This window comes from Leucoraja erinacea, chromosome 15 (assembly GCF_028641065.1).
Source record: "Leucoraja erinacea ecotype New England chromosome 15, Leri_hhj_1, whole genome shotgun sequence".
NCBI lineage: Eukaryota > Metazoa > Chordata > Chondrichthyes > Rajiformes > Rajidae > Leucoraja > Leucoraja erinaceus.
Window position 1 is genome coordinate 14,983,754 of NC_073391.1, and position 27,974 is coordinate 15,011,727.

General features: G+C 41.2%; 1 protein-coding gene across 1 annotated transcript; it reads left to right on the forward strand.

The window, feature by feature from the left end:
• Window positions 1-27,830, forward strand: LOC129703970 (putative pre-mRNA-splicing factor ATP-dependent RNA helicase DHX32). The gene is made up of 11 exons (XM_055646722.1): window positions 1-756; window positions 5,734-5,927; window positions 7,169-7,553; window positions 8,382-8,624; window positions 16,084-16,183; window positions 17,744-17,902; window positions 19,131-19,322; window positions 24,298-24,447; window positions 24,638-24,828; window positions 25,208-25,389; window positions 27,638-27,830. Exons 1-11 carry the CDS (start codon window positions 463-465, stop codon window positions 27,828-27,830), a joined length of 2,283 nt encoding a protein of 760 aa, XP_055502697.1. The 5' UTR covers window positions 1-462.
• The last annotated feature ends 144 nt before the right edge of the window (window positions 27,831-27,974 follow it).

Below are 27,974 nucleotides of genomic sequence, written 5' to 3' on the forward strand. Positions count from 1 at the left end.
GCTGCAGTGACAGACGGGTTTGGGCAGCCGGTTGCCAAGAGACGAATCACACTTTCCATACTCTGCAGATTCCAACAAGCACTTCCCGGCCTTTATTGTCAAGAGATTAAGTTGCCACATGACCGTATTATTCTGTACAATACTTGCCCGTTTAGCCGGACACGTGGGGCGGGACAGCAGGGGAGACACAGCAGCTCTGAACTGAAATAGATGGTCACACACACACACAGGAACGGCTTTCTTTTAACTCCCCCTCCCCAACAACAGTTCACAAAGTGGATCTTTAAGACATTCTGATTTTGTTTGCGGGTGATCATTGGAGAACTAACCGGGAAGTGTGAAGTTGTTGTGAGCTGCTGTAGCCCGGAGTGGGACCAGGGACTGACCTGGGATTAAAGTGCACCGCTCTCGCCGTGTGCTGGGCTCTCTCCCTCTCTCCATGTGCCGGCCGGCTGGGTTACTATGACCGCTCACCGGCCCTGCTGCTCCCCGAGCCGGCACAGTGCGCTGCCCAGCACCGGCCAACGCCGCCCGCCGGAGTTTGGATCGGACAGCGGCGATGATGTTTTGCCCTGCCACACCGAGCTGGAGATGAACCCCTTTGACGGACTGCCTTACTCTTCGCGCTATTACAAACTCTTGCAAGAAAGGAAACGGCTGCCAGTGTGGGGGGCTAAGGACGTCTTCATGGCGAGTTTAGCAGCCTCTCCCTTTGTCGTCCTGTCCGGAGATGCTGGCATCGGCAAAAGCAGTCAGGTAGGCTGCTGTCTGTAGCCAAATGAGCTGTACTATGCGGAGAAAATAACGCGTATCTGTGTGTCTGTGTGTGCATAGTGCTGTCAGCGGGGACAAGGCTGGTGCTGGGGTAGAAGCTGGTCTTAAGGCGCTCTACAGATTTGAAAAAGCGCCAATGGTATCAAAGATGTATCTATTCAGGAGCTGTAGGACCACTGAGGGATAAATACCTGCCCTCCACTGTGGAGGAATTTGTCCAAGCGAGCTGGAGGAACACTCCAACACAGAATCGCAGTTTCTGCTGCTTTGACCTTATTTGAAAGACTGGCATTGTGGAGTAACTCTGGCAGAAAGAAACACAATGTAACTGTGTGTTTTGCTTATGCTGTTCCATCATCCAGATAATGTGGACAACTGGTTAACTTAATCGGTCATGCTTGAACAAGTTCATTTTTTTAAATGAAAATCCTATTCCGTTTTCAACAAAATCTAACGTTCCCTCCCGTGTATTGAAACAAATGGCTATAGCATTGGAAATACTTCGCATGATCTTACACGTTATTTAGAATATAGAACCATACAGCACGTGAACAGGTCCTTCGGCCCACACTATCTGTGTTGAACTTCACGTCACGACAAAACAATGTCATCTTCCTACACATGAGCCACGTCACTTTATTTTCTGTATTTCTATGTGCCTATCTAAAACCTGCTTAAACACCTCTATTGCATCTGCCTCCAAAACTATTTCTGGAAGCACGTTCTAGGCACCATCATCCTTTGTGCTAAAACTATTTGCCCTGCACATCTTCCCCTTTAAACTTTGATCCTCTCACCTTAAAGATATGGCCTCTAGTCTTTGACATTTCCACTCCAGGAGAAAGGTTCTGACAGTTTACAGTATAATATTTAATAGCTGCTAACTCAGGGTTTGTTGGATCTATTTTCATACATAAGAGGAATTTCAGGAATTCAATGATGACTTTTGTGGGTTGCATAACTTGCTCTGTTGGAAGATCAAATGCTGTTCCTTGACCTTGTGTTTAGGATACATGCGAATGGCTTGCGAACGGATAGGCTGAATGAGAAACTGATAGAGAAACAAAAAGTCAGGAAGTGAAAGCTCAGAGGTATCTCCAATAAACAGTAGTCTGACATAGGTTGTCCTTGTTATCCAAATGTTCCAGGGATGAGTGTAGGGACCAGGCAATGCCATTTACTGTGCACCCGTTGCTGTGGTAGATGAATTGCAGTGGATTAAGGATGGTTGGAGGCTGTAGTGTAAACTATACTTTGCGTGAAGTTAAGGGAGAAGTTGTTTGTGTGAGAACACGTTCAGCCAGCAAAGGAGGCTGGTGTTGAAAGGGAACTGGTCGTGTTCAAGAAAGAAGCAAAGGATCCTCATACCAACCTGTTTTCCACAGATGCTACCTGACTTGCTGAGGATTTCTACCACTTTCATTTATATTCTGAATTGCCAGTGCTTTGTACTTCACCACTGCAACACTTTTTTTTAATTTTTCTCTTCCTCTTCATTCTTCTTCATGTTTATATTTCCTCAAAATAGATTACTCGCAGTTAACAAGCTTTCACTTCTCTCTTGTCAACCTGCACCAACACCTCCCGTGTCATTCAGCTTTTTTAGATGCAGACATTCACTTTGATTGTTCTCTCTTCACTCCTCTCCCCACATCCATTCTCTGAAACTTAAAAAGTTTCATTTCTAATTTCCTTGATTTGAAATATTCATTCTCTTTTTTTTCTCCATTGATGCTGCCTGACCATCTGAGCATTTCCAGCATTTTCTCTATTAATTTTACATTTACAGTATTTACAGTATCTTTCATTTCCATCACTAAAGCTCAAATTTAGTGGGTTTTTTCCTAGTAAATGTAATACACATTCCTTGCTTGTAATCTACATTTTAAAAGTATTAGTTATCTCTCAGTTGTTCAGTTTTCTTTCCTGTACAAATTCATAAACAAAGTCTTGTTGACATCAGTTTTTATCTTGGGAACTGTATATTAATAGAAACAATCTTGCTGATTGGAACAAGATATTTTGGTGTTTTCTACAAAGGAGTGTTGATTTTAAAACTAAATGACATTTAAACTTCTAACTCTTCAATCAATTTATTTCTGCTTTTAAATATCTGGCAGACCTCTGACAATATTAACCACTAGCAATGCTTAAAACATTCCAGGAATGCCTATTACTCCTGCTGAACCCAGTGTTTATGATATGTGTAAAACGGCAGTCAGGAAGTCACCCTAGGAAATAAATACTGAAAATGCTGGAAATATTCAACTGGTCAGGTAAAGTCTGTGATGGGAGAAATAGAATTAGCATGTGGATACAAAGAACTGCAGATGCTGGTTTACAAACGAAGACACAAAGTGCTGGAGTACCTCAGTGGGTCAGGGAGCAAATCTGGAGAACATGGATAAGTAACTTTTTGGGTCGAGACGTTTCTTCAGACAGACAGAGTTAGCATGTCAGGTTCTGATGAAAAATCACTGACATGAAGTCTTAGTTCTGTTTCTTTCTCCACGGATGCTGCCTGACCTGCTGATATATTCTGACATTTTTAGATTTCCAACATCTGTAGTTTTTCTCCACTTTTAGGTAATATGAAAGAACTAGATATGGGAATGACCATATTAGAAACTTCTTTAGAGCCCAGAGGTTCTCTTTTGCAGATGTTTCAAACTCCAGGAATTTCCTGTTTAAAGTGATATTTGATGGACATTACAAAAATTGCTGGAAATTAAAAGCAATTTCTCTTATTATAACGTGTGATCTAACGTTTGGTCATGAACTAATTGAACTTGTATGTAGTAGGAAGGAACTGCACTGAAGACAGACACAAAATGCCAGAGTAACTCAATGGATCAGGCAGAAGGAATAGAAGGAATGAGTGATGTTTTGGGTCAAGACTTCAGTCTGAAGAATGGTCTCAACCCGAAACATCACCCATTCCTTATATCCAGAGATGCTCCCTGTCCCGCTGAGCTACACTAGCATTTCAGGCCTATCTTCCGTGAACCTATATGTAGTATTGATCTGTGAACTTTATCAGTGTTTTCTACTGTCAGAATCTACTTTGCAAAACATTGTTGACTCTTTTGGGTTTACAGTATGCTTTCAAACTTTATTATAAACTTTTGAGAGATATATCACAGTGAATGGCAGGGCTCTGGGGAGTTTTGTAAAGCAGAGGGATCTTGGAGTTCAGGTACATAGTTCTTTGAAAGTTAAGTCATAGGTTGATAGGGATTTAACCAGGGCTCGAGGGCCTGAGCTATAGGGGGAGGTTGAGCAGGCTAGGTCTTTATTCATTGGAGCACAGGAGGATGAGGGGTGATCTCACAGAGGTGTATAGATCATGAGGGGAATAGATCGGGTGGACACACAGTCTCTTGCCCAGGGTAGAGAAATCAATAATCAGAGAACATAGGTTTAAGGTGAGAGGGGTAAGATTTAATTGGAACCTGAGGGGCAACATTTTTCAGACAAAGGGTGGTGGCTATATGGAACGAGCTGCCTGAGGAGGTAGTTGAGGCAGGTGCTATCACAACATTTAAAAGATAGTTGGACAGATACATGGATATGTAATGTTTAGAAATATATGGGCCAAATGCAGGCAGGTGGGACTAGTGTAACTGGGGCATCTTGGTTGGCGAGAGCAAGTTGGGCTGGAGGGCCTGTTTCCATGCTGTATGACTCTATGACACTATAACTAGAGGGTGACAATATATTGTGGAGGGAGAATTAAGAATAGAATAACCCCCAAAAAATGAAGTTGAATAATATTACGAATAACAAACATTAATATACCTAATACAGAATAAATGATGATAATCATAAGCTGAAGGGAACCACAGGATATTCATTTGTATTTGAATTTAACGGGAATATATAAAATTAGCGGTTTATTTATATATTTATATGATTTATGTTAACGGAAGTGGCGGCGCTGTGAAACGGCTGCGGCTCGCCTGCAGTCTGTCTGTTTTTACTTTTTTTGTGTTGTTTTTTTTGTCTAGTTCAGTTAAATTTTTGATTAGGTGGTGTTATGTGTGTGGGGGGGGGGGAAACAGGTCTTTCTGTCTCTCCCTTCGGGGGGATGCGACTTTTTTGTCGTATCCCCCTTCCCTTCCCCCGTCTGAGCTGAGGCCTAATGGCAGAGCTGGTGGCCTCCAACCTGCGACCGACCTCGAGGCTCCGGAGGTAAAGCCAGCCAGGACTTACCAACGCGGCTGGGGTAGCTGTGACGACGCCTCAGCGCAGTTCCGGGGGGGCGGACGGCGCGGAGGAGGGAAGAGCGGCAGTAACTGGAAGACTTTTGGGCGGCCTCCATCACAGTGAGGCGGGTGGTTGGTGAACTCACTGTGGTGGATGTTAATGGTGTGTTTATTGTGTGTTGTTATTCGGCCGCGGGCCAGTGGACGACACGTATGGCAGGTTGAAGCAGGCAACAACAGTGCGGCAGCTTCGACCACCCCGGGCCGCGGAGCTTGAACCGCGGGACTGACTTACCATCGCCCGGGGGGTATCGCCTCAGCGCAGAGGGAGAAGAGGAGGGAAGAGACAGTAACTCTAAGACTTTTGTCTCCATCACAGTGAGGAGGTGCTTGGTGAACTCACTGTGGTGGATGTTAATTTGTGTTTATTGTGTGTTGTTATTATTACATGTATGGCTGCAGGCAACAACATTTTGTTAAGACCGAAAGGATTCAATTCAATGTATTCATGTTTAGTATGACTTGATTGGACAATACACAAACAAAGCTTTTCACTGTATCTCTGTACACATGGCAGCAATAAAACAATACCAATAAGTACATATTGACAAGGCATGTATACAAATTCAATGTGTTTATGAATTAGTTTTTGTTACTGTTCTGAACTATTTATCTATCAATGTTGAATCTTAGCTGCCAAAGTATGCTCAAAGGCCATGACGATCATGATTGTTTCCTTTGTTATCTTTTGCAGATTGCCCAGTGGTGTGCGGAATATTGTCTCTCCTCCAAGTATCAGCATGGGTCTGTGGTGTGCACGCAGCCGGACAAGCAGATGGCTGTTTGCCTTGCTCTTCGTGTGGCAGATGAGATGGATGTCAACATTGGGCATGAAGTGGGCTACGTAATTCCATTTGAAAACTGTTGCATCAATGAAACTATCCTGAGGTCTGTGTGCTTCTAAATCACTTCTGGTGACCCTTGTTGAAGCATTCCTCAAATGGGAAACAATAGAGGCCATGCAGCTGCACATCCCTTTTCAAGTAGCTGATGCCATATGTTGCTCCTTAGCATATATATTACTCTTTACATGGATTACCAATAGAGTGCAATGATAATGACAGACAAAGATAAAGGATTTGAATGAGGAAGATGAACAGGAGGGGAACAAGATAAATCTGAGTGAAACAAAATTTGCACAAAGGAATGGATATAATTTAACATCGAATAATAAATTACGTTTTTCATAAAAACTTGAGCTGATTTAAGATAGTTTTATTTTAAAGCTTGAAAAAGAATAATATTATGTGATACTTGTCCAAGAAACTTTTACTTCTGTCTAGTCTGGTCTAACACAGAAAACAATAGTGACATTCCATTTTGCATACATCAAAGCAATAAATTACATTTATTACTTTAGAATGCAAAGCAACATTTCAGGAAGGATTATTTTTTAAATGGCAATTCTAGGACAGTGCTGTACATGTAGTTAATACCTTCACAATTTAATCTGACCCTTTTTTTCTTATTTATATGTAACTGTAGGCATTTATGTTTATGATAATTAAACAGAAAGTTTATGGCACAGAAATTCAAGATAAAAATATAGTTGCTTTTTTTTCAATCACTCCACGCTACTTTTTGTTCTTCCTTTCTGTTACATTTGAATAGGCTGAATTATTTCTTGTCTGACAGGGCAGCTTACATGCTATCACGTCTCTGCTTTTAAATTGCTGGTTGAGATGAACTGCAGAAGCTTCGTGAGCAAGAATAGAATACCTTCCCCTCTCTATTCCCGAGAAATTGACTTTCTCCCAATCCATATGGCTCCAATATATTTTGGACTAATTGCAAAATAAGAGCAGTCCCTCCTCTGCACTTCCTCTCAAGAACACCAGCAGTTTTAATAAAAAACCTCTAGGTAAGCTTGTCAAATTGAGGTTCGCCACTAATTCTGTATTGTTGAATTTAATTTCATATATGATCAAAAGTCAATCCACTGAAATGTTATTGTCTCTATTATTCTGCTGGAGTTCTGTCAGACTTGAAAGATGTACATATGGGTGAGGGAAGGGGTTCAGTTTAAAGGCGGGGGGGGAGGGGGGGGATCTGTGGCTCTAACCCATTTATTTTCTCATTCAAGCAAGTTAAAATAAAGCCATCCAAATAACATTCTTCTAATGTCCTAGGTATAGCACAGATGAAATGCTTCTACAGGAGATGATGTCAGATCCGCTACTGAAACACTATGTAGTTATCATTGTAGATGAAACTCATAAAAGGACGGTGTGGACAGATGTGTTACTGGGTCTTCTGAAAGACATTGTGAGACAGAGAGCAGAACTAAAGGTTGTAATAATAACCTCCCCTCACGTGTCCAATATACTGCACACGTATTTTGGTGAAGCGCCTCTAATACAAGTGGAGAGTAAAGAGGACACTGAGGGTCCACTCAAGGTGGTTTACAGTTCCATGCCTCAAGAAAACTATTTCTTACCAGCACTTAGACTGTTGTTCAACATACACAATACAAGGGAGAAGGGCGATGTTGCAATGTTTCTATCCTGTAAAAAGGTAAGCTCGTTGTTGTTCTCTACATTCCTTCTGAAAGCAAAAAGCAGAAATGGTGATGAATACACAACTGGCATGGCAGTGAAGAAACAATTATTAAAAACAAAAATCAGTAATTAGTACAACTATTGGCTAATGTCTTCATACCCATTACAGACAGATTCATTTAAGGCTTGACGAATGATGAATTATTTGGCCTGGTTCTCCAAATGTAATGACTTTGGCTTAAATGTAGCCACTGACTATGAAAGACATATATATGTTTTTTTATGTTAGTTTACTTAATTTGGTTATTCTGTGAGACAACCTGCCAGTGCATTGTTTAAGCATCTCCCCACTTGCCCTGCTCCAGTTATGTTATTGGCATTTGCTTGTAACTCAGTTATTTTGGAAAAAGGTACATTTCCAGAAAATGTTTTCACATTATGCACGTGTAATTTAATATCGCTTGTTACACATTCAATTTTTTCTGCCTTTGTCTGCTTCATAAGTATCACTGGAACTCCAATATCTTTCAGGTTATCTTTCTTCCTGTGTGACTCTTAAAAATGTTACTAAAGCTCCTGGCAAAGGAGCATCATAACTATGTTTATTCTATAGAGATATGTCCTTTCACCCTGGGTCACTGAAGGGTAAATGACATTTTGTTTGTCTTTCATTTGTATTACTAAATTGGACATTAATCATAAAACATATGAACCTTAAACGTTATTCAGTTTTGCACTATAGACCATAAATTAAACCCAGTATCATTTTGAGTGAATGAATTGGATCACTTCAAGAATAAAAATTAACTTTTGCTATGTTATTGATATATTTATACACCTGCAGGAAATCGATGAGGCTTGCAAGATTATTGATCAAGAAGTTTCTAAACAGCATCCGATGTTGAGAGAATTGCTGCCAATTCCTCTTTATCCAGAGCAGATTAGGTCATTTAATAGACCAAGTAACAATTTGGAGAATGGTAAACGATTCAAAAGGAGAGTGATATTGACCACAAATGCGGGAGACTCTTTACTCTGCATAAGGAATGTGAAGTTTGTCATTGATGTGGGCATGGAGAGAAGGAAGGTGAGTTGACCATGCCTGTAGCAGGTTTTGTTTTAAAAATGTGTTGCCGATATATTTCACAGGATATAAAGCTACTCAGCATTTACAAAAGTTTTTGAACCAAAAAAAATCATATTCTTTTGCATTTAAGAGGGCCTCAAGATGGAACCAATCACAGATGTTCCCCTGGTATCCATTTCCTACATCATATCTGCATGTTTTCTTCCTCATGGCATTGCTTCATCTTTTTAAACAAATCTAGCTTCTATTGTACAAATTTTGCATTTGACTTAATTCACAAGTATTTGTTGTAGACTTTGCTAATTGTATTTCACTGTCAGTGAGTGATAAAAACAGGAAAGATTAATTATTGTACACATGGGCAATAATTCTAGGGTATTCTAATCTGAAACATACAGTATGCTTTAGCCACAAAAAGCTGAGGTAACTCAGCGGGTCAGACAGCATCTCGGGAGAAAAGGACATTTTGGGTCAAGACCCTTCTTCAGATTACTCCAGCTTTCCGTGTCTATCTTCGCACCAATTTATGAATTTTTTTTCAATTAAAATAAAATTTGAATGTTTTCATGGTGTTAAAGTAATGGATTAAAGCATTTATTTACCTACACTCCCAGTCATGAGGAAAGTGCTGATGGTGGAAGATAATACTTGAATTACCAAAGTTAATTAGTTTCAAGTTACTTTACTTTTAAATTAGCAATCAATTTACTTAAAACCTATCTTTATCTCTAATCTCTGACATACTAGTCAACAAGCTGTCCCTTAGACTAACCCCTCTCACCTGCGCCTGGATAAAGGACTTTCTCACTAACCGCCCACAGTCAAAATGGGCCCCCACTGCTCCACCCTCACATTCAGCACTGGTTATCCACAGAGTTGTGTGCTGAATCCACTCCTCTATGCTCTGTACACTTATCTCTATTTATTTATTTATTTATTTATTTATAATTAGAAGCAATGTACAATAATGTAAAACATGAATAGCATAATACATTTCATGTACAACTTCTTGTTTTCAATTTAGTAATTAAAAAAAGTAACAAAGCGCGAAAAAGAGAGAATGAGAATATTAAATAAAGTAGTGATTTTGATAGTTCATGAAAAAATAGAAAGAGCCTATAAAGCCTGAGAGAGAAAACAAAAGGGAGAGATGAAAAAAGAAGAGAGAAGAGAAAAAAAAAGAGAAAAATCGAAAGGGATATACCTGCTTCGTATCTTTACACATCCCTCACCCGGTTCTGAAACAGTTAATTTACACCATATGTGTTGCACCATGTGCTTGTAATAAGTCGACAAAGGGACACCAAATCTTTAAGAATTGGTCTGATTTGCCTGATAGGACGAATCTCATATCTTCGAGATGTAACATTTCAGACATATTTGAACACTCTGTACACTTATGACTGCATTCCCATCCACTCCACAAACTCCATTATTAAATTAACCAATGACACAATGGTGGTCGGACTCATATCAGGAGGAGACGAGGCAGCGTACAGAGACGAGGTCCTGAAGCTGTCAGAGTGGTGTTCTGTGAATAACCTGGCTCTCAACATCAAGAAAACAAAGGAAATGGTTATCGACTACAGAAGACAGAGAACGGACCCTGCCCCACTCTACATCAACGCGGACTGTGTCGAGAGGATTTCCACCTTCAAATTCCTGGGAACGCACATCGCGAAGGACCTCTCCTGGTCTGCCAACACTTCAGCGGCGGTAAAAAAGACCCAACAGCGATCGCATTTTCTGAGAGTGCTAAGGAGGAACAGTCTAGAGGAGAAACTGCTAGTGACCTTCTACCGCTCCACCATCGAGAGTGTGCTGGCATATTGTATCACGGTGTGGGATGCTGGCTGCTCAGCAGCAGACAGGAGAACACTGCAGAGAGTGATCACAACTGCACAGAAAATCATCGGCTGCCCTCTGCCTTCCCTGGAAGACATCTCTAGATCTCGGTGCCTCTGCAGCCAGGAAAATAATCAAAGACCCCTCCCATCCTGGACAGTTCTTGTTCAACCTCCTGCACTCTGGTAGGCGGTACAGGTGCGTCAAAAGCCGGACAAACAGACTCAAGAACAGTTTCTTTCCCCATCCCTCAAAATATCCACACAACTTGAGAGATGCTGTCATCCATTCCACTATAAAACAGCCCACTCAGCTAATATATCTTCTTTTTTTAATTCTTTTAAAGTGTTTGTTACATTTTAAAGTGTAATATTCTCCCAGTGCAATGTTCTACCTAGGTGTGACAAATATAATGTATCTACTATTTTAAGCAGTTAACTAACGTATTGGTTGTGTTTATATCTTGTTTTAACTTGTTTTGGTTGCACTGATCAGGAGTAGCCCTAATTTTACTTCGGAGTCACGTGAGTGATTACGTGAAGAAGGCCGTCCAGGCGCATGCGCGTCATCTCGTCAGACCGCGGTAGGAGGTGCGGAACCTCCAAGCGGTGAGCGAAAGAAAACCTGAAAGTAAGTATTTTACTTTCATTTTCAGGCTGCTTTTCTTCATGGAGACTGCATGCAGAGACACAGGCAAGTCTTAATATATGGAGAAAGGTGGGAGGAATAATGGTAAGCGCACCGCAGTAAGCACTCAAGAAGACAAAATGTCTGAGAGTAGCGGGCACCCGACTAAAAAGTCGACGGTAAAGAAAAAAATATTTCTACACGGGAAAAAAGTCCCCTTGAAACTCCCACAGGAAGCAAGGCCATAAAGAAAATAATAGGCCTGTAGACTCGGATGAGTCTGAACTATAAATCATGTCAGATAGAGTTTATCAACTGGAATTCCTCATTGGTAAAATTATTGATAAAGCAAACTCCAGAAGGAGTATTAAAAAACGCGGGCCTAAAGAGCCAGCGCATGGAACACCCAGGAGAGGTCCTGGGAAACGTTGGAGATGAATATGTATGTTGGCCTAGCACTGAGCCAGCAACAGAAATGTCTGAAAGACAATACAGACATTGGTCTACAGGAGACCAGAATGGAGCAGCACCCAAAAGTGGGCTGTCAGTATACGGCTCTATGAAGAGCTTGAGATACCCCAAAGAGGGTCAAAGAAGCGTAGGCATATCAGGGAGCCAGCGCATGAAATACCTGATGAAAAGTACCAGGTGAAACCCATTATAAGGAGGAATATCCAGAATATTCTGACAATGAATCATATAAGGGCCAGAGCCCACACAAAAAAGAAATGTGCCAGGGCTGGCACATAAGTTATCTAGTCCCAGAAAAAAGGGACAACCTCTAATAGAGGATATAGCAGAAGTATAAATACCTGCTGTCCCATCATTTGGAAGAACCAACGATGGATGAGATTGAGAACAAATATGAAATCCCGCAGAATTGCGCTCTGCTAGTAGTCCCATCTGTCAACAGTGAAGTGTGGAATTATGGGCACTGCAGTATGCGTTCAAGAAATGAGGTTACAGCGGGTACTAAGATTAATGTGGCCAAGCATCACGGCATTTGCCAGAGACCTGGAAGAAGGAAATGTGACAACGTCACATCGGGATGTTATAGGAATGATGTGTAATGCACATTTTAAAATAAACTGTATTCGTAAAAATGCGATAAGACATAACATACATCCTAAGCTTGCAGGGCTCTGTAAACCATCTAATATACAATTGCCATAACGAAGGAAATATCCATACCGAAGAGTGGCTGGAACTGGTGAAGGAACAAGTCGCTCGTACCCGCGTACACGATATTGGCGTACGGCCCCAGGACGTGGAGGACATGGTTATTCCCACAAGGGCCAAGGTACAAAAAGTGACACCAGCAAATCCTGAGGTAGGTGGTTCTGGTTCTGAGACAAACATATCAGATGTGTCCTATTCACAAATTGGGGGACGGTTACAATTCTTCCTAAAAGAAGGGCAACAAATAACATCTGATGCTTATATACTGTGCAGTATAATGGGGTTTAGAATTGAATTTACCAAAAATGAAAATTCCCCCACTCAACATATTCCAAGACAAATACATTTTCTCTAAAGAAGAGATTAGAATTATTCAAGTAGAACTTGACGTATTGAGTAAAAAAGGGGTAATTGAGAAAACAACTTATCAAAACCACCAGTTCGTATCTAGTATTTTCTCTATACCTAAAAAAGGATGGTGGCAGTAGAATCATTTAGACCTTACATGTCTTAACCCTTTTGTACAGTATAAACATTTCAAAATGGAGACATTTACTAATGCTTTGCAGTTAATTTCAACAAAATGCTATATGGCAAGCATAGATCTCCAAGATACGTATTACTCTGTGGCCGTGCATGGTAAAGATCGTAGATATTTGAAATTCGTCTGGATGAATCAATTGTGGCAATTCAAAGCATTGCCTAATGGATTAACCTCAGCCCCTAGATTGTTTACAAAACTGCTAAAACCAATCTTAGCATTGTCAGAGCCCAAGGCCATTTGATAATGGTTCATTTGGATGACATTTTAATTGTGGGAGACACTGAAGCCATAACGACAGCATCAGTTTTAAAAGTCAAACTAACATTCAAAATCTGGGCTTCTTTATCTATCCAGATAAATCTAGATTGACACACAACAAAATAATTGATTACTTGGGGTTCACTATTAATTCAGGGGACATGCCAGTGACCTTACCCAAGGACTAAAAGCTGCAGTGAATTGAGGGTTGTTAGGAACTAATTGCAGGCAAACAACCATCAATCAGGCAAGTGGCAAGCCTAATTGGCAAACTAAATACTTCTTTTCCAGCTGTTCAGCTTGGCCCACTGCAATACCAACAATTTGAGTGAGCAAAGGTATTAGCATTTAAAAGACATTCCGGGTATTTTGATCGACCCATGCAACTACCAAACACAGCAATTGATGATATAAAATGGTGGATTAAAAATGTTGATTGTTCTTACAGAAAAAATTCTGGTTGAATCACCAGCTTTCAGCCTACCATCCTATGCAAGTGCACTAGGTTGGGGAGATGCTGATACCATCTCAAGCTGTGGAGGTAGATCGATTGCAGAGGAAGAACCTTTGCTCAAGACACATGGCATTAATTATCTTGAATTATTAAGTGTATTTCATGGGCTTCTAGCCCTTTGCCGCAAGGTACAAAATTTGCATGTACAGGTTCAGATTGACAACACTACGGCAGTAGCATATGTCAATCATATGGGTGGAATCAAGTCAGAAGGTGGTACATAAGATTGTGAAAAAATTTGGGAAACCAGAAATTGACTTGTTAGCATCCAGATTGAACCACCAGTTACCTCAATATGTTTCATGGGAACCAGACCTCGGTGCAACAGGGGTAGATGAGTTTACATTAAATTGGGGTGGAATGTTTTTATATGCATTTCCTCCCTTTTGTCTGATCAGTAGTCTACAGAAGATCAAACAAGATAATGCTTCAGGATTGTTGGTGGTTCCAGACTGGCCCACACAACCATGGTATCCACTAGTGTTAAAAAAAATGATGACAGAACCTATAATGCATGTCTCAAGACAAGAAAACCTACTCGTGCACCCTGTAACTGGTGATTTTCATCCTTTACATGATCATAATTATTTATTGATTTGCAGATTCAAAAAAGGCCATATGTTGGAAGAAGACTAACAGATCGCAGTATGGATGTAATTACAGGATCCTGGAGGGATAGTACCCAGAAGCAGTACATTTCTTACATTAAGAAATGGGAGCAGTTTTGTTCAACACAAAATATTTCTTACCACACTGCAGACATGTTAGATGTTGTAGAATTCTTGTCAACATTACATTTTGATGCTAATTTAAGTTATAGTGCGATCAACGCTGCAAGGAGTGCCCTCTCTGCATATTTATCGAGAGCATCTGAACAACAAGCTCTAGGATCACACCCCTTGATTTGTAGATACATGAAGGGCATCTTTAATGCTAAACCTCCCAGACCGAGATATACGGAAATCTGGAATGTGAGGGATGTACTCACACTACTTAGGGATTGGAGTCCCATCTCAAATTTGTCTTTAGACAAAATCACTATAAAAGTGGTCATGTTAATGGCTTTAGTCTCAGCCTAAAGAGTACAAACTTTACACAAGTTACGGGTAGACAGAATGGGAATGACAGCAGAGGAAATTACAGTCTATGTCTATGACCTGCTAAAACAGAGCAGACCAGGAGTCTCGGGGTGTAAATTGTTTTTTTCAGCATATCCTACAGATCAAAGACTATGTGTAGTTACATATTTGAAACACTACATTGAGACCACCAAGCACCTTAGAGGTGTAGAATCCGCATTATTTATCAACCATAAAAAAACACACAAAAAAGTGACAACACAAACAATTTCAAGATGGCTGAAGACATTGGATTCAGGAATTGATACTGACAAATTTTAATCTTATTCCACTTAATCTTATTGTGGCAACATCGGCGGCCAAGGATTTGGACGTTCCAATAGACCATATCCTCGCGGCCGCAGGATGGGCAAATGAAAGGATGTTTTACAAGTATTACCACAAAGAGATTGCAGACCCTGGTGTATTTGGTGGTACTGTTTTGGATTCAGTATTAAATGTTCCCAGTGATTAAAATGGGACACATAATGTTTATCATAAAACAAACCATTAACTGATTAACAAATGTTATGGTTGCATGTTATTGACTGTTTTTCACTCATAGGGTCAATCAAAATGCAGTGATACGCCGGAATTGAATCTACGGCCTGAAATCACAGAAGCTTTAAAATCTTCACGTAGTCACTCATGTGACTCCGAAGTAAAATAGTAAGATTAAACGAGAACTTACCAGTTTGAAGTTTGATCTTTATTTTATGAGGAGTTACGTCGAGGGACTACGTGCCCTCCGCTCCCACCCTAATAAAGATCAAAGGTAAGTTAAGTTTTGTATCACGTAGCTTACTATAATGCTTCGGTATATATCATCTGTGATTTCACACCGCTGCTTTGAAGTTTGACATGCGTGCGCCTGGACGGCCTTCTTCATGTACTTCCTCGACGTAACTCCTCATAAAATAAAGACCAAACTTCAAACTGGTAAGTTCTCGTTTAATCTTACTATTTTGTTGTATTTCTAAGTACAATGACAATAAAGGCTTATTATTATTATTATTATTATTATTATTATTATTATTATTATTATTATTATTATTATTATTATTAAGTAGTGGAAAGTGAATAGTGCCATGCAATTTTCAATCTGAATGTCTTTGCCTGGTTAATTCAAACACCCATTCCCAGAATCAAATAATTGACCTTGATTTGTTAGATGGTATAAGGATTATTCAACTTGTGGAATTGTAAGCAGCACTGGAGAATCTTCTACTAGTGCGACCATATGTTTTGAGGCAGTCATTGCAGAGTTGGATATCCAAATGGCCAGAAAAAGAATGAACATTGCTGCAATGTATCTGTTTTAAGGCAGGATTTATTTTTGCCTTCAAGTTGTCACTATCTTCTATCTAATCCTAGGTTTATAATCCCAGAATCCGGGCCGAGTCTTTAGTGATGCGACCCATCAGCAAAATTCAGGCTAAGATGCGCACAGAAATCACAGACACAGCTAGACTGGGTAAAGACTGATATTACTTGACATAAAATCTGCTTTAAATACAGTGTATATGAATTCTAAATGTTTTGTATTTAACATTTATCTTTTGAATATGTTATGCTGGATCTGGTAGAGAGATTCAACCTTCATGCACAACATGCAAAAGTGATTAATGTTGATCACTGAAGGCCTAAAACTTTTCTTTTTTTTTCCTCTCCCCTTCTCCGCATTGGGATTGAGGATCACTTACTTCCACTCTGGTTTTGCGAGGCAAATTTAGGAACTACAGACTCTTCCACAGATGGGATATGAAGTGCCTAATGGGTTTGTTTTTTTTTATGAGCCAGTGCAGTCCTTCCATTGCTTATGCCAGGGTGCTCCTCCTGCATGGCAATGAAGTTTTCAATACCACCCCAGATGTTCCATCTCCATTGGACTAGAGATTCCCGGAAGTCACTGGAATTAATCAGTTTCTTCAAGGAGGCTTTGAGCACATCCGGAAATCTTACCTGCTGCCCAGCTGGTGATCTATTCCAAGACAGACATCAGAATAGTGTCTATTTCTGGAGTCTGATATCAGACACACGAGAAAGGCAGTCTTTAGAGTGGGGATGAATGAGGGGAACAAATGCTATGACGTTGGCTGGGGGAGGACTGATGTTCATCAATTTACCCTTCCACTGATATGGTGGATTTTATGGGTAGGCTTTTGTGGTGCCTTGGAATACCTCCTGTAGGTAGTCCAAATCTCAGGAGCACATAGGCGCCATTGCTGTCCAGCGTACCATGTAGACTCTTGATCTTTAAATACCCTTTTCCTCAATTGACTAGAGACTATGTTTATGCATTGAAGGCAATGGTGAATTTTATCTTTAATATCTGCCTTCAGCTAAATAGTGGCTACCAAGATACAGAAAGTGGTCCACCATGAATGTTGATTGTTGCTGGGCAGAGTGGTGCAGCAAAGACCAGTTGGTAGTGCAATTTTGCATCGTGGTCAATTAACCATACGGCTCATTCTCTCATATGCTATTGTGAATGAGTCAAATATGGTTTCAAGCTCGGCCTCCGAGTATGACATTTCCAAATCTGAGCTACGTACTGTGTCTTAACTACTGAGGTTGGGGTGACCTTGGTTTTGGAGCCAGATTGTCATGGGTGGAACAATTCCATCAGTTTTGAAGTTTAGCTCCACTCCTGTGGAAAATTTGTTGGAGATGAGGTGCAGTCAGAAAGATTAGGAAAGAGGTTTTGTGAAATGGTGTCCCCTAATTGGACCCTCAGCTTCACTAAGATGTGGACAATTAGATTGTGGCTTGTGACTTTAGCTCTTCACTGTGGAGCTTTAGATTTCCAGCAGGGATACCATCTGCCCCTGAGCCTGCCTAGATTGTTGTACGTGTTGAATAACTGTGTTGACAATGTGTTCATTTCTTGCAGCAGAGAGTTTAGCCATTTTTCTTCCTGGCTGATGTTAATACTGTTATTATCAATATTGTTTTCATATAATTTACATATCCTGTTAAATTAGGCATTCATGGTTGCATAACATAATTAATCTGAACTAATTGATTTATTCAGGCAAATGTTTCCGTCTATATACTGAAGAGTTCCTAATGAAAGAGATGCCTGACCTCTCACCAGCTCGTGTGCAGGAATCAAATCTTACTCGCATGGTTTTATTCCTAAAGAGAATGGATATAGCAGACATGGGCCAATGTGATTTCATTGAAAGACCAGGTAATGTACAACAAATTAGTGAAATTATGCAATTCTTAAAAGGCCATTAACCTCATCCCTTAAGTGTAATGGAGGTGGTACACAAACAATCCAAAATTGCATGCAAGTAATCTGACAAAATATCTAATGTTTATTTTTATTTCACAGCTTCTGACTTTCACCATAGGCAAAATGGGTAGTGTATAGCCAAAATGGTGACACCTAGGCCTGGATAAACAATCCAAACTCAAATTCCAATGTGTTAGTTTTGGCATTTAGACAGTGAATAATCTTGAATGTTAAAAATCTTAGCCATTATTACCACAAAGCTACCAGATTGTTGAGAACAACATTTGGTTCACTGATTTCCTTTAAAAATCAACCACCCTTTTTTGATCTGGCCTATTTGTAACTCCAGTCTCACACCAATTTGTTGGATTCTTAAATATCCTCAGAAATGCTTACTGACCCATGCAGTTCCAGGGCATTAAGGATGGGCATTATATGCTGGCCTTGTGTCCTAGAAAATGAAACAAAAAGCAAGAAACTACAAAAGGTTAAATGCAGTCGAAACAACAAGCATTTAGAAATGATAGCAAATTGCACGTTATGATTTCAACTGCCAAATATGAAACATTACAAAAAATTATTTGGTAATAGCCCAGTAACTGTGTAAAATTACTTATTTTATTTGAGTGTAAATGGGTCACTGGAACAACCCTAATCATGTATTAAAGGAATTATGTCATACCAAAGTTTATTTCATGGGATGCTTTGTATCTTTGTTTTTTTTCTGAAAGACTTACCTACCCTTACCTTCCCCTACCTTCCCCATCCCACCCTTCCCCCAACAGCTCCCACCCTGACAAACTGGATTCAACACTGCTGCATTTTGGTTCTAAACATGCCTGTGCCAATTTAGATGATATAGCCAGTCTTTAGTCAATTCATGAATCCTTGTACCCACTCATCACTCACAGTGATAGCTACTGTAAGTTGCAGTCTTAAATCTCACAGCTTCATTTAATTTCCTGTAACTAATTATTTGCTTTGCTGGATTGTTGTAGCATGTAATTAACTATCTGACCTAATAGATTAGTATCTCTAACTGAAGTCTTTCTTTAATCATCTATTATCGAATCGCAGATAAAGATGGATGAGTACATTGATTGTAGAATACTACCGAGTACAAATAGCTAGGATTTTAAATTAACTGGATATTTGTTCACTAAATTGCCTTTTCTAACAGCCCCTGAAGCCTTGATGCAGGCATTGGAAGATCTTGATTACCTTGCAGCCCTGGATGATGATGGAAATCTGTCGGAGATTGGAATCATTATGTCAGAATTTCCACTGGACCCCCAAATGGCAAAAGCTCTCATTGCTTCCTGCGAATTTGACTGTGTGCATGAAATGTTAACAATAGCTGCCATGGTGATAGGTACTTTACCAACAATCCAGTCCTTTTAGTCACATACATGCAGATTTATTGGAGCAAAGAAATGATGTCAATCTTAAGTACAATAGGTAGAGCAACGGGGAAGATATAGAGTGCAGAACATAATTCTCAACTTTGTAGCACAATAGTTCCATAGACAAAGTCCAATGTCCACAATAGGGTAGAGGTGGATCAGATAGAATCATAGGTTAAGGAAGGACTGTTCTGAAGCCTGATAAGAGAGAGAAAGAAGCTGTACCAGTATCTGTTTGCCTACTTTTACAAGCTTCTGTACCTTTTGTCCGATGGGAGCAGGGACAAGGAATGACCAGGGTGGGACAAATCGTTGATTGTGTTGGCTGCTTGGCCTCTATTTCAAGGTACTTCCAAATGAGAAATTATGTATCAGAACTAAACAAATAAGAAAATAAACATGTCTAAAGTTGGTGAAAGGGAAAAGGGTGGGGAGAACAAAGAATGTCTCTGACAAGATACAGATTAAAGATATTAAAAGGAACTATTTTAAAAATCATTTGTTTAAGAAGGAACTGCAGATGATGGAAAATCGAAGGTAGACAAAAATGCTGGAGAAACTCAGCGGGTGAGGCAGCATCTATGGAGCAAAGGAAATAGGCGACATTTCGGGTCGAGACCCTTCTTCAGACTTGTGTGGGGGTGGGAAACATAGAACATAGAAATTAGGTGCAGGAGTAGGCCATTCGGCCCTGCGAGCCTGCACCGCCATTCACTATGATCATGGCTGATCATCCAACTCAGTATCCTGTACCTGCCTTCTCTCCATACCCCCTGATACCTTTAGCCACAAGGGCCACATCTAACTCCCTCTTAAATATAGTCAATGAACTGGCCTCAACTACCTTCTGTGGCAGAGAATTCCAGAGATTCACCACTCTCTGTGTAAAAAATGTTTTCCTCATCTCGGTCCTAAAAGATTTCCCCATTATCCTTAAACTGTGACCCCATGTTCTGGACTTCCCCAACATCGGGAACAATCTTCCTCCATCTAGCCTGCCCAACCCCTTAAGAATTTTGTAAGTTTCTATAAGATCTCCCCTCAATCTTCTAAATTCTAGCGAGTACAAGCCGAGTCTGTCCAGTCTTTCTTCATATGAAAGTCCTGACATCCCAGGAATCAGTCTGGTGAACCTTCTCTGTACTCCCTCTATGGCAAGAATGTCTTTCCACAGATTAGGAGACCAAAACTGTATGCAATACTCCAGGTGTGGTCTCACCAAGTCCCTGTAAAACTGCAGTAGAACCTCCCTGCTCTTATAATCAAATCCTTTTGCTATGAATGCTAGCATACCATTCGCTTTCTTCACTGCCTGCTGCACCTGCATGCCTACTTTTAATGACTGGTGTACCATGACACCCAGGTCTCGTTGCATCTCCCCTTTTCCTAATCGGCCACCATTCAGATAATAGTCTACTTTCCTGTTTTTGCCGCGAAAGTGGATAACCTCACATTTATCCACATTATACTGCATCTGCCATGCATTTGCCCACTCACCCAGCCTATCCAAGTCACCTTGCAGCCTCCTAGCAACCTCCTCACAGCTAACACTGCCCCCCAGCTTTATGTCATCTGCAAACTTGGAGATGTTGCATTCAATTCCCTCGTTCAAATCATTAATATATATTGTAAATAGCTGGGGTCCCAGCACTGAGCCTTGTGGTACCCCACTAGTCATTGCCTGCCATTCTGAAAAGGACCCGTTTACTCCTACTCTTTGCTTCTTGTTTGCCAGCCAGTTCTCTATCCACATCAATACTGAACCCCCAATACCGTGTGCTTTAAGTTTGTATACTAATCTCTTATGTGGGACCTTGTCGAAAGCCTTCTGAAAGTCCAGATATAACACATCCACTGGTTCTCCCTTATCCACTCTACTAGTTACATCCTCGAAAAATTCTATAAGATTCGTCAGACATGATTTACCTTTCATAAATCCATGCTGACTTTGTCCAATGATTTCACCACTTTCCAAATGTGCTGCTATCCCATCTTTAATAACTGATTCTAGCAGTTTCCCCACTACCGATGTTAGACTAACTGATCTGTAATTTCCCCCTTTTCTCTCTCCCTCCCTTTTTAAAAAGTGGGGTTACATTAGCTACCCTCCAATCCTCAGGAACTACTCCAGAATCTAAAGAGTTTTGAAAAATTATCACTAATGCATCCACTATTTCTGGGGCTACTTCCTTAAGTACTCTGGGATGCAGCCTATCTGGCCCTGGGGATTTATCGGCTTTTAATCCATTCAATTTACCTAACACCACGTCCCGGCTAACCTGGATTTCACTCAGTTCCTCCATCTCATTTGACCCCCAGTCCCCTGCTATTTCCGGCAGATTATTTATGTCTTACTTAGTGAAGACCGAACCAAAGTAGTTATTCAATTGGTCTGCCATGTTCATGTACCCCATGATCAATTCACCTGTTTCTGACTGCAAGGGACCTACATTTGTTTTAACTAATCTTTTTCTATTCACATATCTATAAAAACATTTGCAGTCAGTTTTTATGTTCCCTGCCAGTTTTCTTTCATAATCTATTTTTCCCTTTCCTAATTAAGTCTTTTGTCCTCGTCTGCTGGATTCTGAATTTCTCCCAGTCCTCTGGTTGGCTCATTTTTCTGGCCAATTTGTATGTCTCATCTTTTGTTTTGATACTATCCCTGATTTCCCTTGTTATCCACGGATGCACTACCCTCCCTGATTTATTATTTTGCCAAACTGGGATGAACAATTTTTGTAGTTCATCCATGCAGTCTTTAAATGCCTTCCATTGCATATCCACCGTCAACCCTTTAAGAATCAATTGCCAGTCTATCTTGGCCAATTCACGTCTTCAAAGTTACCTTTCTTTAAGTTCAGGACCCTTGTCTCTGAATTAACAATGTCACTCTCCATCCTAATGAAGAACTCAACCATATTATGGTCACCGTTGCCCAAGGGGCCACGCACAACAAGACTGCTAACTAACCCTTCATCATTACTCAATACCCAGTCTAGAATAGCCTGCTCTCTCGTTGGTTCCTCTACATGCTGGTTTAGAAAACTATCCCGCATACATTCCAAGAAATCCTCTTCCTCCCAGTCTCAGAAAGCCTGCTCCAATCGTTGGTTCCTCTACATGCTATAGCATTAGAAAGATTGCATAAGCCAAGACATCCCTTCCTCCCTACCAATTTGATTCAAAAAACATATAACTCCTCTAAATATAGTCATGAAACAGCTTCCAAAATTGAGATATATTTAGAATTGACGTTGGTTCACCCATTCCAAGAAATCAGCACCCCTGTTTTCTTTGAAGTCACCCATTATAATTGTTTTACCTTTGTTGCATGCATTTCTAATTTCCTGTTTGATGCCATCCCCAACTCCTTAAATAGGTGGCCTGTACACAACTCCCACTAGCGTTTTCTGCCCCTTAGTGTTTCGCAGCTCTACCCATATCGATTCCACATCCTCCAAGTTAATGTCCTTCCTTTCTATTGCGTTAATCTCGACAAGTGTAGCATTTCCTGCGGTTGCAAGAAAGGAAGAGGCGGAGACAGTGGGCTGTGGGAGAGCTGGGAAGGGGAGGGGAAAGCATGGTTTACCTAAAATTGGAGGTTAATGTTCATACCATTGGGGTGTAAACTACCCAAGCGAAATATGAGGTGCTGCTCCTCCAATTTACGGTGGTCCTTACTCTGGCCATGGAGGAGGCCCAGGACAGAAAGGTTGGATTTGGAATGGGAGGGGGAGTTGAAGTGCTGAGCCACCGGGAGATCAGGTTGGTTATTACGAACCGAGTGGAGGTGTTGTGATAAGTGATCACCAAGCATATGCTTGGTCTCACCGATGTAGAGCAGCTGACACCTAGAGTGGCAGATGCAATAGATGAGGTTGGAGGATGAACCTCTGCCACACCTGGAAAGACTGCTTGGGTCCTTGGATGGAGTCAAAGCGACAAGTGTAGCATTTCCTGCGGTTGCCAGGAGAGGGGGTGGTTTGGGTGGGAAAGGACAAATTGACTAGGGAGTTATGGAGGGAGCCGAAAGGGAAGGAGATGGGAAGATGTGGCCAGTGGTGGGATCCCGTTGGAGGTGGCGAAAATGTGGGAGGATTATTTGTGGTATGTGATGGCTGGTAGGGTGGAAGGTGAGGACATGGGGGACTCTGCCCTTGTTACGAGTGGGGGGGGATGGGGTGTGAGAGCAGAGTTACGGGGTGTAGAAGAGACCCCAATGAGAGCCTCATCTATAGAAGAGGGGAACCCCCATTCCCCCCAAAAATGAAGACATCTCCGATGCAGTTAAGGAGTCAAAAGAGAAACAAATTTGCAAGGAAAAATGCAGCAGAATGAAGGCGAGTGAGGGGGAAAAGGTAGCATACCTGAACTATTGAGTTTCTAGAACTAGAGCTTGACAGAGAGAAAAAAATATGCTGTTCTTCATTCATATTGGGAATCATTTGAGAAATGTAGGCGGCCAAGAGGTCATAATAGTTTTGTTTTATGTTGGAATAGCAGTATCCCATAGCAAGGAAAATATCTTGGGTTTCATATTAAGTATAAATCTTTTGCAAAATAGTTGTATCTATAAATCTAATATAAATGCTATATTAATATAGTCTTTTTTAATATTATATTTAAGCAATATTATTTTCATGTTTTTGTGGCATTTTCAAATGGTGTGCTAAAGCTGGGTGTACAAAATATTATGTGTGCAGAAAATCAAATTTCAAACTGGAAATAAAATTTTCCACTGACATATTAAAATGTTTAATGTTATTGGCTCAGAGTTTGTGATCAACTCCGAAGGAACGGCACTCATATCTGACCTCTAAGAATGCAAAGTTCCAGCAATTTATGTAGTACAAACATCTCCAACTGCAGTTGTGAATTTTAAACACATTAGGAAATTGCACCGAAAGTAATTGCCTCTTTTGCATTTTCTCTTTCATTAAGCTCCTTATTGTTACTTGGATGCACCACCAGGATCAGACGAAGTTGCACACACGTGTCGAAGGAAATTCTTCCATCCAGAGGGCGACCACTTTACTCTTATAAATGTTTACACTGCATTTACGCAGTGCAAGATGATCTCATCGGCTGAATGTAAGTAGGCGAAAAAAACGGGAAGGTGGAGAATTAAAAATAATGCCCAACAATAATTCTTAAACATGGTTTACTGAGCCTCACTTAAAAGTTGAATATAATTTTGATAACAGTTAAGTCACTAACTCCCTTGCATTTGTTGTTTATAATAATCCAGCCTTTACTGATGATTTTTGTTTCACTTTATCAGTCTCTGAAGATGAAAAGTGGTGTAGTGACAATTTTTTAAGTTGTGCTGCTCTAAGAATAGCAGAGGCAATCCGGGCCGATCTGTTGGCCATTATGCAGCGCATTGAGCTTCCCATTTCAGAACCCGCTTTTGGCACGCAGAAGAATTCATTGAACATTAAAAAAGCTTTGTTATCTGGCTATTTCATGCAGGTAAGGACTTTGAGAGCATGTTCACATTGGTCTCAAATGGGTTTATTACTAGTAATCTTAAATACATGTTCATCGCCACAGAGTGTCAACTCATAAACAATACTCTGCGCTTACTTTTAGCATCCTTATCTATTCATTGTACTTCTCATTTAGGTCTGATTTTGTATGAGGTATAGCTGCTTTATAGCCATAATGGAGAAAAATAAATTCCTGATACATGGAGCAATGTTCAAGCCCATCACAGTTTAAGATGCAAAGCATGTTGAATCTTTTGAACAGAAATCAAAATTGTGAACTAGTTTTTGACAATAAAGTGAAATAATTCAATTCCATTCAGAATTATAGAAACTGACCATTCAATGCAATCCTTCTATCCTAGACTGCTCGAGATGTTGATGGATTAGGGAACTACATCATGCTAACACACAAACATGTGACACAGTTGCACCCTTTTTCAAGCTACTGTTCCACAAGGCTAAAACCAGAATGGGTTTTGTTTCATGAATTTACAATATCAGAGAACAACTGCATTAGGATTGTCTCAGAGGTGTCACCTGAAATGTAAGTGTAAAATTCTGCTGCACCATTAAAATCCATTTTATATGTACAGTTTAAATGTTTACTTCTTATCTGCAGTGTCTTCAGTTCCTTGGCCATTTAATTGTAGAGGTTCAACTGTTTGAGTAAATAAGCTCTGGAAACACGTGTGCCCTTAACTTTAAGATGAACTTGTTCTCTATTTTAGTAACAATGAGCTGCATAGGCTGGTTTACCAAAGAAAGATACAAAGTGCCGAAGTAACTCAGCGAGTCAGGCAATATCGCTAGAGAACATGGAAAGGTGACCTTGCAATCGCAATCACAAATGGTGAACAGCAACAAATTATATAGAAGAGCTCTTGCACTCTAAGCAGTGACACCACGCTCCTGCCAACCACTGCAGAAGAGCACCAGTCCAGGTAGAATGGTCATGACCCAACATGTCACCCATTTCTTTTCTCCAGAGATGCTGCCTGTTCTGCTGAGTTACTCCAGCTTTTTGTGTATCTTCGGTTTAAACCAACATCTGCAGTAGCTCCCTACACATTTCGTCTGCTCCACTGCAAAATCAAGGTATGTCTAATTTGAAGACGTTCTCCTCCTCTCTCCGACGATAGTTTGCAACATCCTCTCTCGCTGCTCCCCAACTCAATGACCATGTTTTAACCCAGACCCACAGCCACGTTTTCTCGGTGCTTGCCTGCGCTTCCATCTTCAATCTCATGGATTCGCGCTCCGGTTCCAGACATCTGTTTGTACCCAACCCGTAATACAGGTTACAACTGTCAATGTGCCGCTTCCCACAACAGTTCTCCTTCCATGTCCTGCATTCTTCACTGGCTGCGATGCGCCGGCACCAGCAGGCCCTCACTCTGACTCTCCCACAGCTCCAGGCCTCACTCACCCAGACCTGCAATGGACCCCAACTGTACTTCATTCAATGCCGCTTCCTCGCACGCTTGCCCGCCTCCAGACCGATCCTTCCACCGATACTCCTCGGCTCAACCGCCTGCAGGCCCAGGGCTCCACCACTGGACAGCGCCGCCTGCCTAAACACCATGAGGCAGAGCCACCACGAGGAGCTGCACCAACATCCACTGCCCGGAACTGCCGCCACTGCCAACTCTCACCCCCTCCCTGGGGCCACTGCTGCCGCCGACCTTGTCTCCTCGGGACCACAGCCGCCACCGACCTGTATCTCTACTCCAGCCCCCTATGGGCCTCCACCAACCCTCGCCTCTCCACCGCCCACCTGCAGCCCGGAGCCTCACCAGAGATCCAGGCTCAGCACCAGGCTCGCATTCTCACAGCACGAGAACTGCTGGGTCCTACTGCTCCCACCCACCTCCTACAGGGAGCCTCAGTAATGATGGATCTTCCCCTTACCCCTTTTAACCAGGTTACCCCAACCATACAATAGTCCTCACCCCACCCCCCTTCTGAACACCCACTATCGACCCACCAGACCTCGCTTCGGCCTGACCCCAACCCTTGTTGTGTCTTAATCATCACTCCCGACTTCCCGATACGGAACGGTCTGTCATCAACCGAGGCCTCATCTCCGTTTCCCCCCCCCCCACCTCAACGAGCTCTGGGTCCGCCACGAAGCAGAGCTTTGCTTCCATCGTCTCCGTGCCTTTATCTATGGGAAGGTCCTCACCACCCAGTGATGACCCCTTCTCCAACAGTCCCCCACTTGGGACTCCCCAGAACGGCCTTCTACCCACTCCAGACCTCTTTATTTCTAACTGCCAGCATGACATCAACTGCCTCAACTTTTTCCACTCCTCAAACCCACTCTAACCTCACCCGAAGAAGGGTCTCGACCCGAAACATCACCCATTGCTTCTCTCCAGAGATGCTGCCTGTCCTGTTGAGTTACTCCAGCATTTTGTGTCATCACCAGTCCAGGTAAAATGTTTCCAACATCCATTGACTAATGCAACACTAATATAGAAGTCTAAATTAAATATTTTATTTCAGAAAAAAATGCCAGTACCATTGATCAAGTTCAAGTTTATACCAATGAAGCCTACATTACCCTCGGTCTAAGATTGAGATGCAAGAAGGATAAATTGGTGGCCTCAGTTGATTTAATCATGATCCCTGCAGAAAGTACAGTCACCCACCAGTTAATTATTCCGTGTGCCATCAGACAATTTAAGTTGCATAAATTAAGCATTGCTGGAAAGTAACCCTGCCACACAGCCACATCAAGATATGTTTGTGAAATCGGCTTTTCTAATTTAATTGTATCTCTCTCTCTCCAGGTTTGTACAGCTTACTCCTCCGTACTACTTCAGTAACATGCCCCACAGCGAGAGTAAAGAACTACTACAGGAAATTATTGATAGGTTAAAACTGTCAACAAATGGAGAACAACACCATGGGATAAACAAAGAAAATGATACAACAGAGAAAAACCTCAGCCATCCAAATGAAGACAAATGTACCATTCAATAATGGGCTAACTTGCATAATTACAGGATTGGAGAAGATCATAAGCTTACCGCACACAATGTGTTTGTAGCCATACACAACCTCTCACAATGAATTGAATGACTAAAATCTTGTGAAAGGAGAACCCAATGGAGTTTCAAAGCTTAG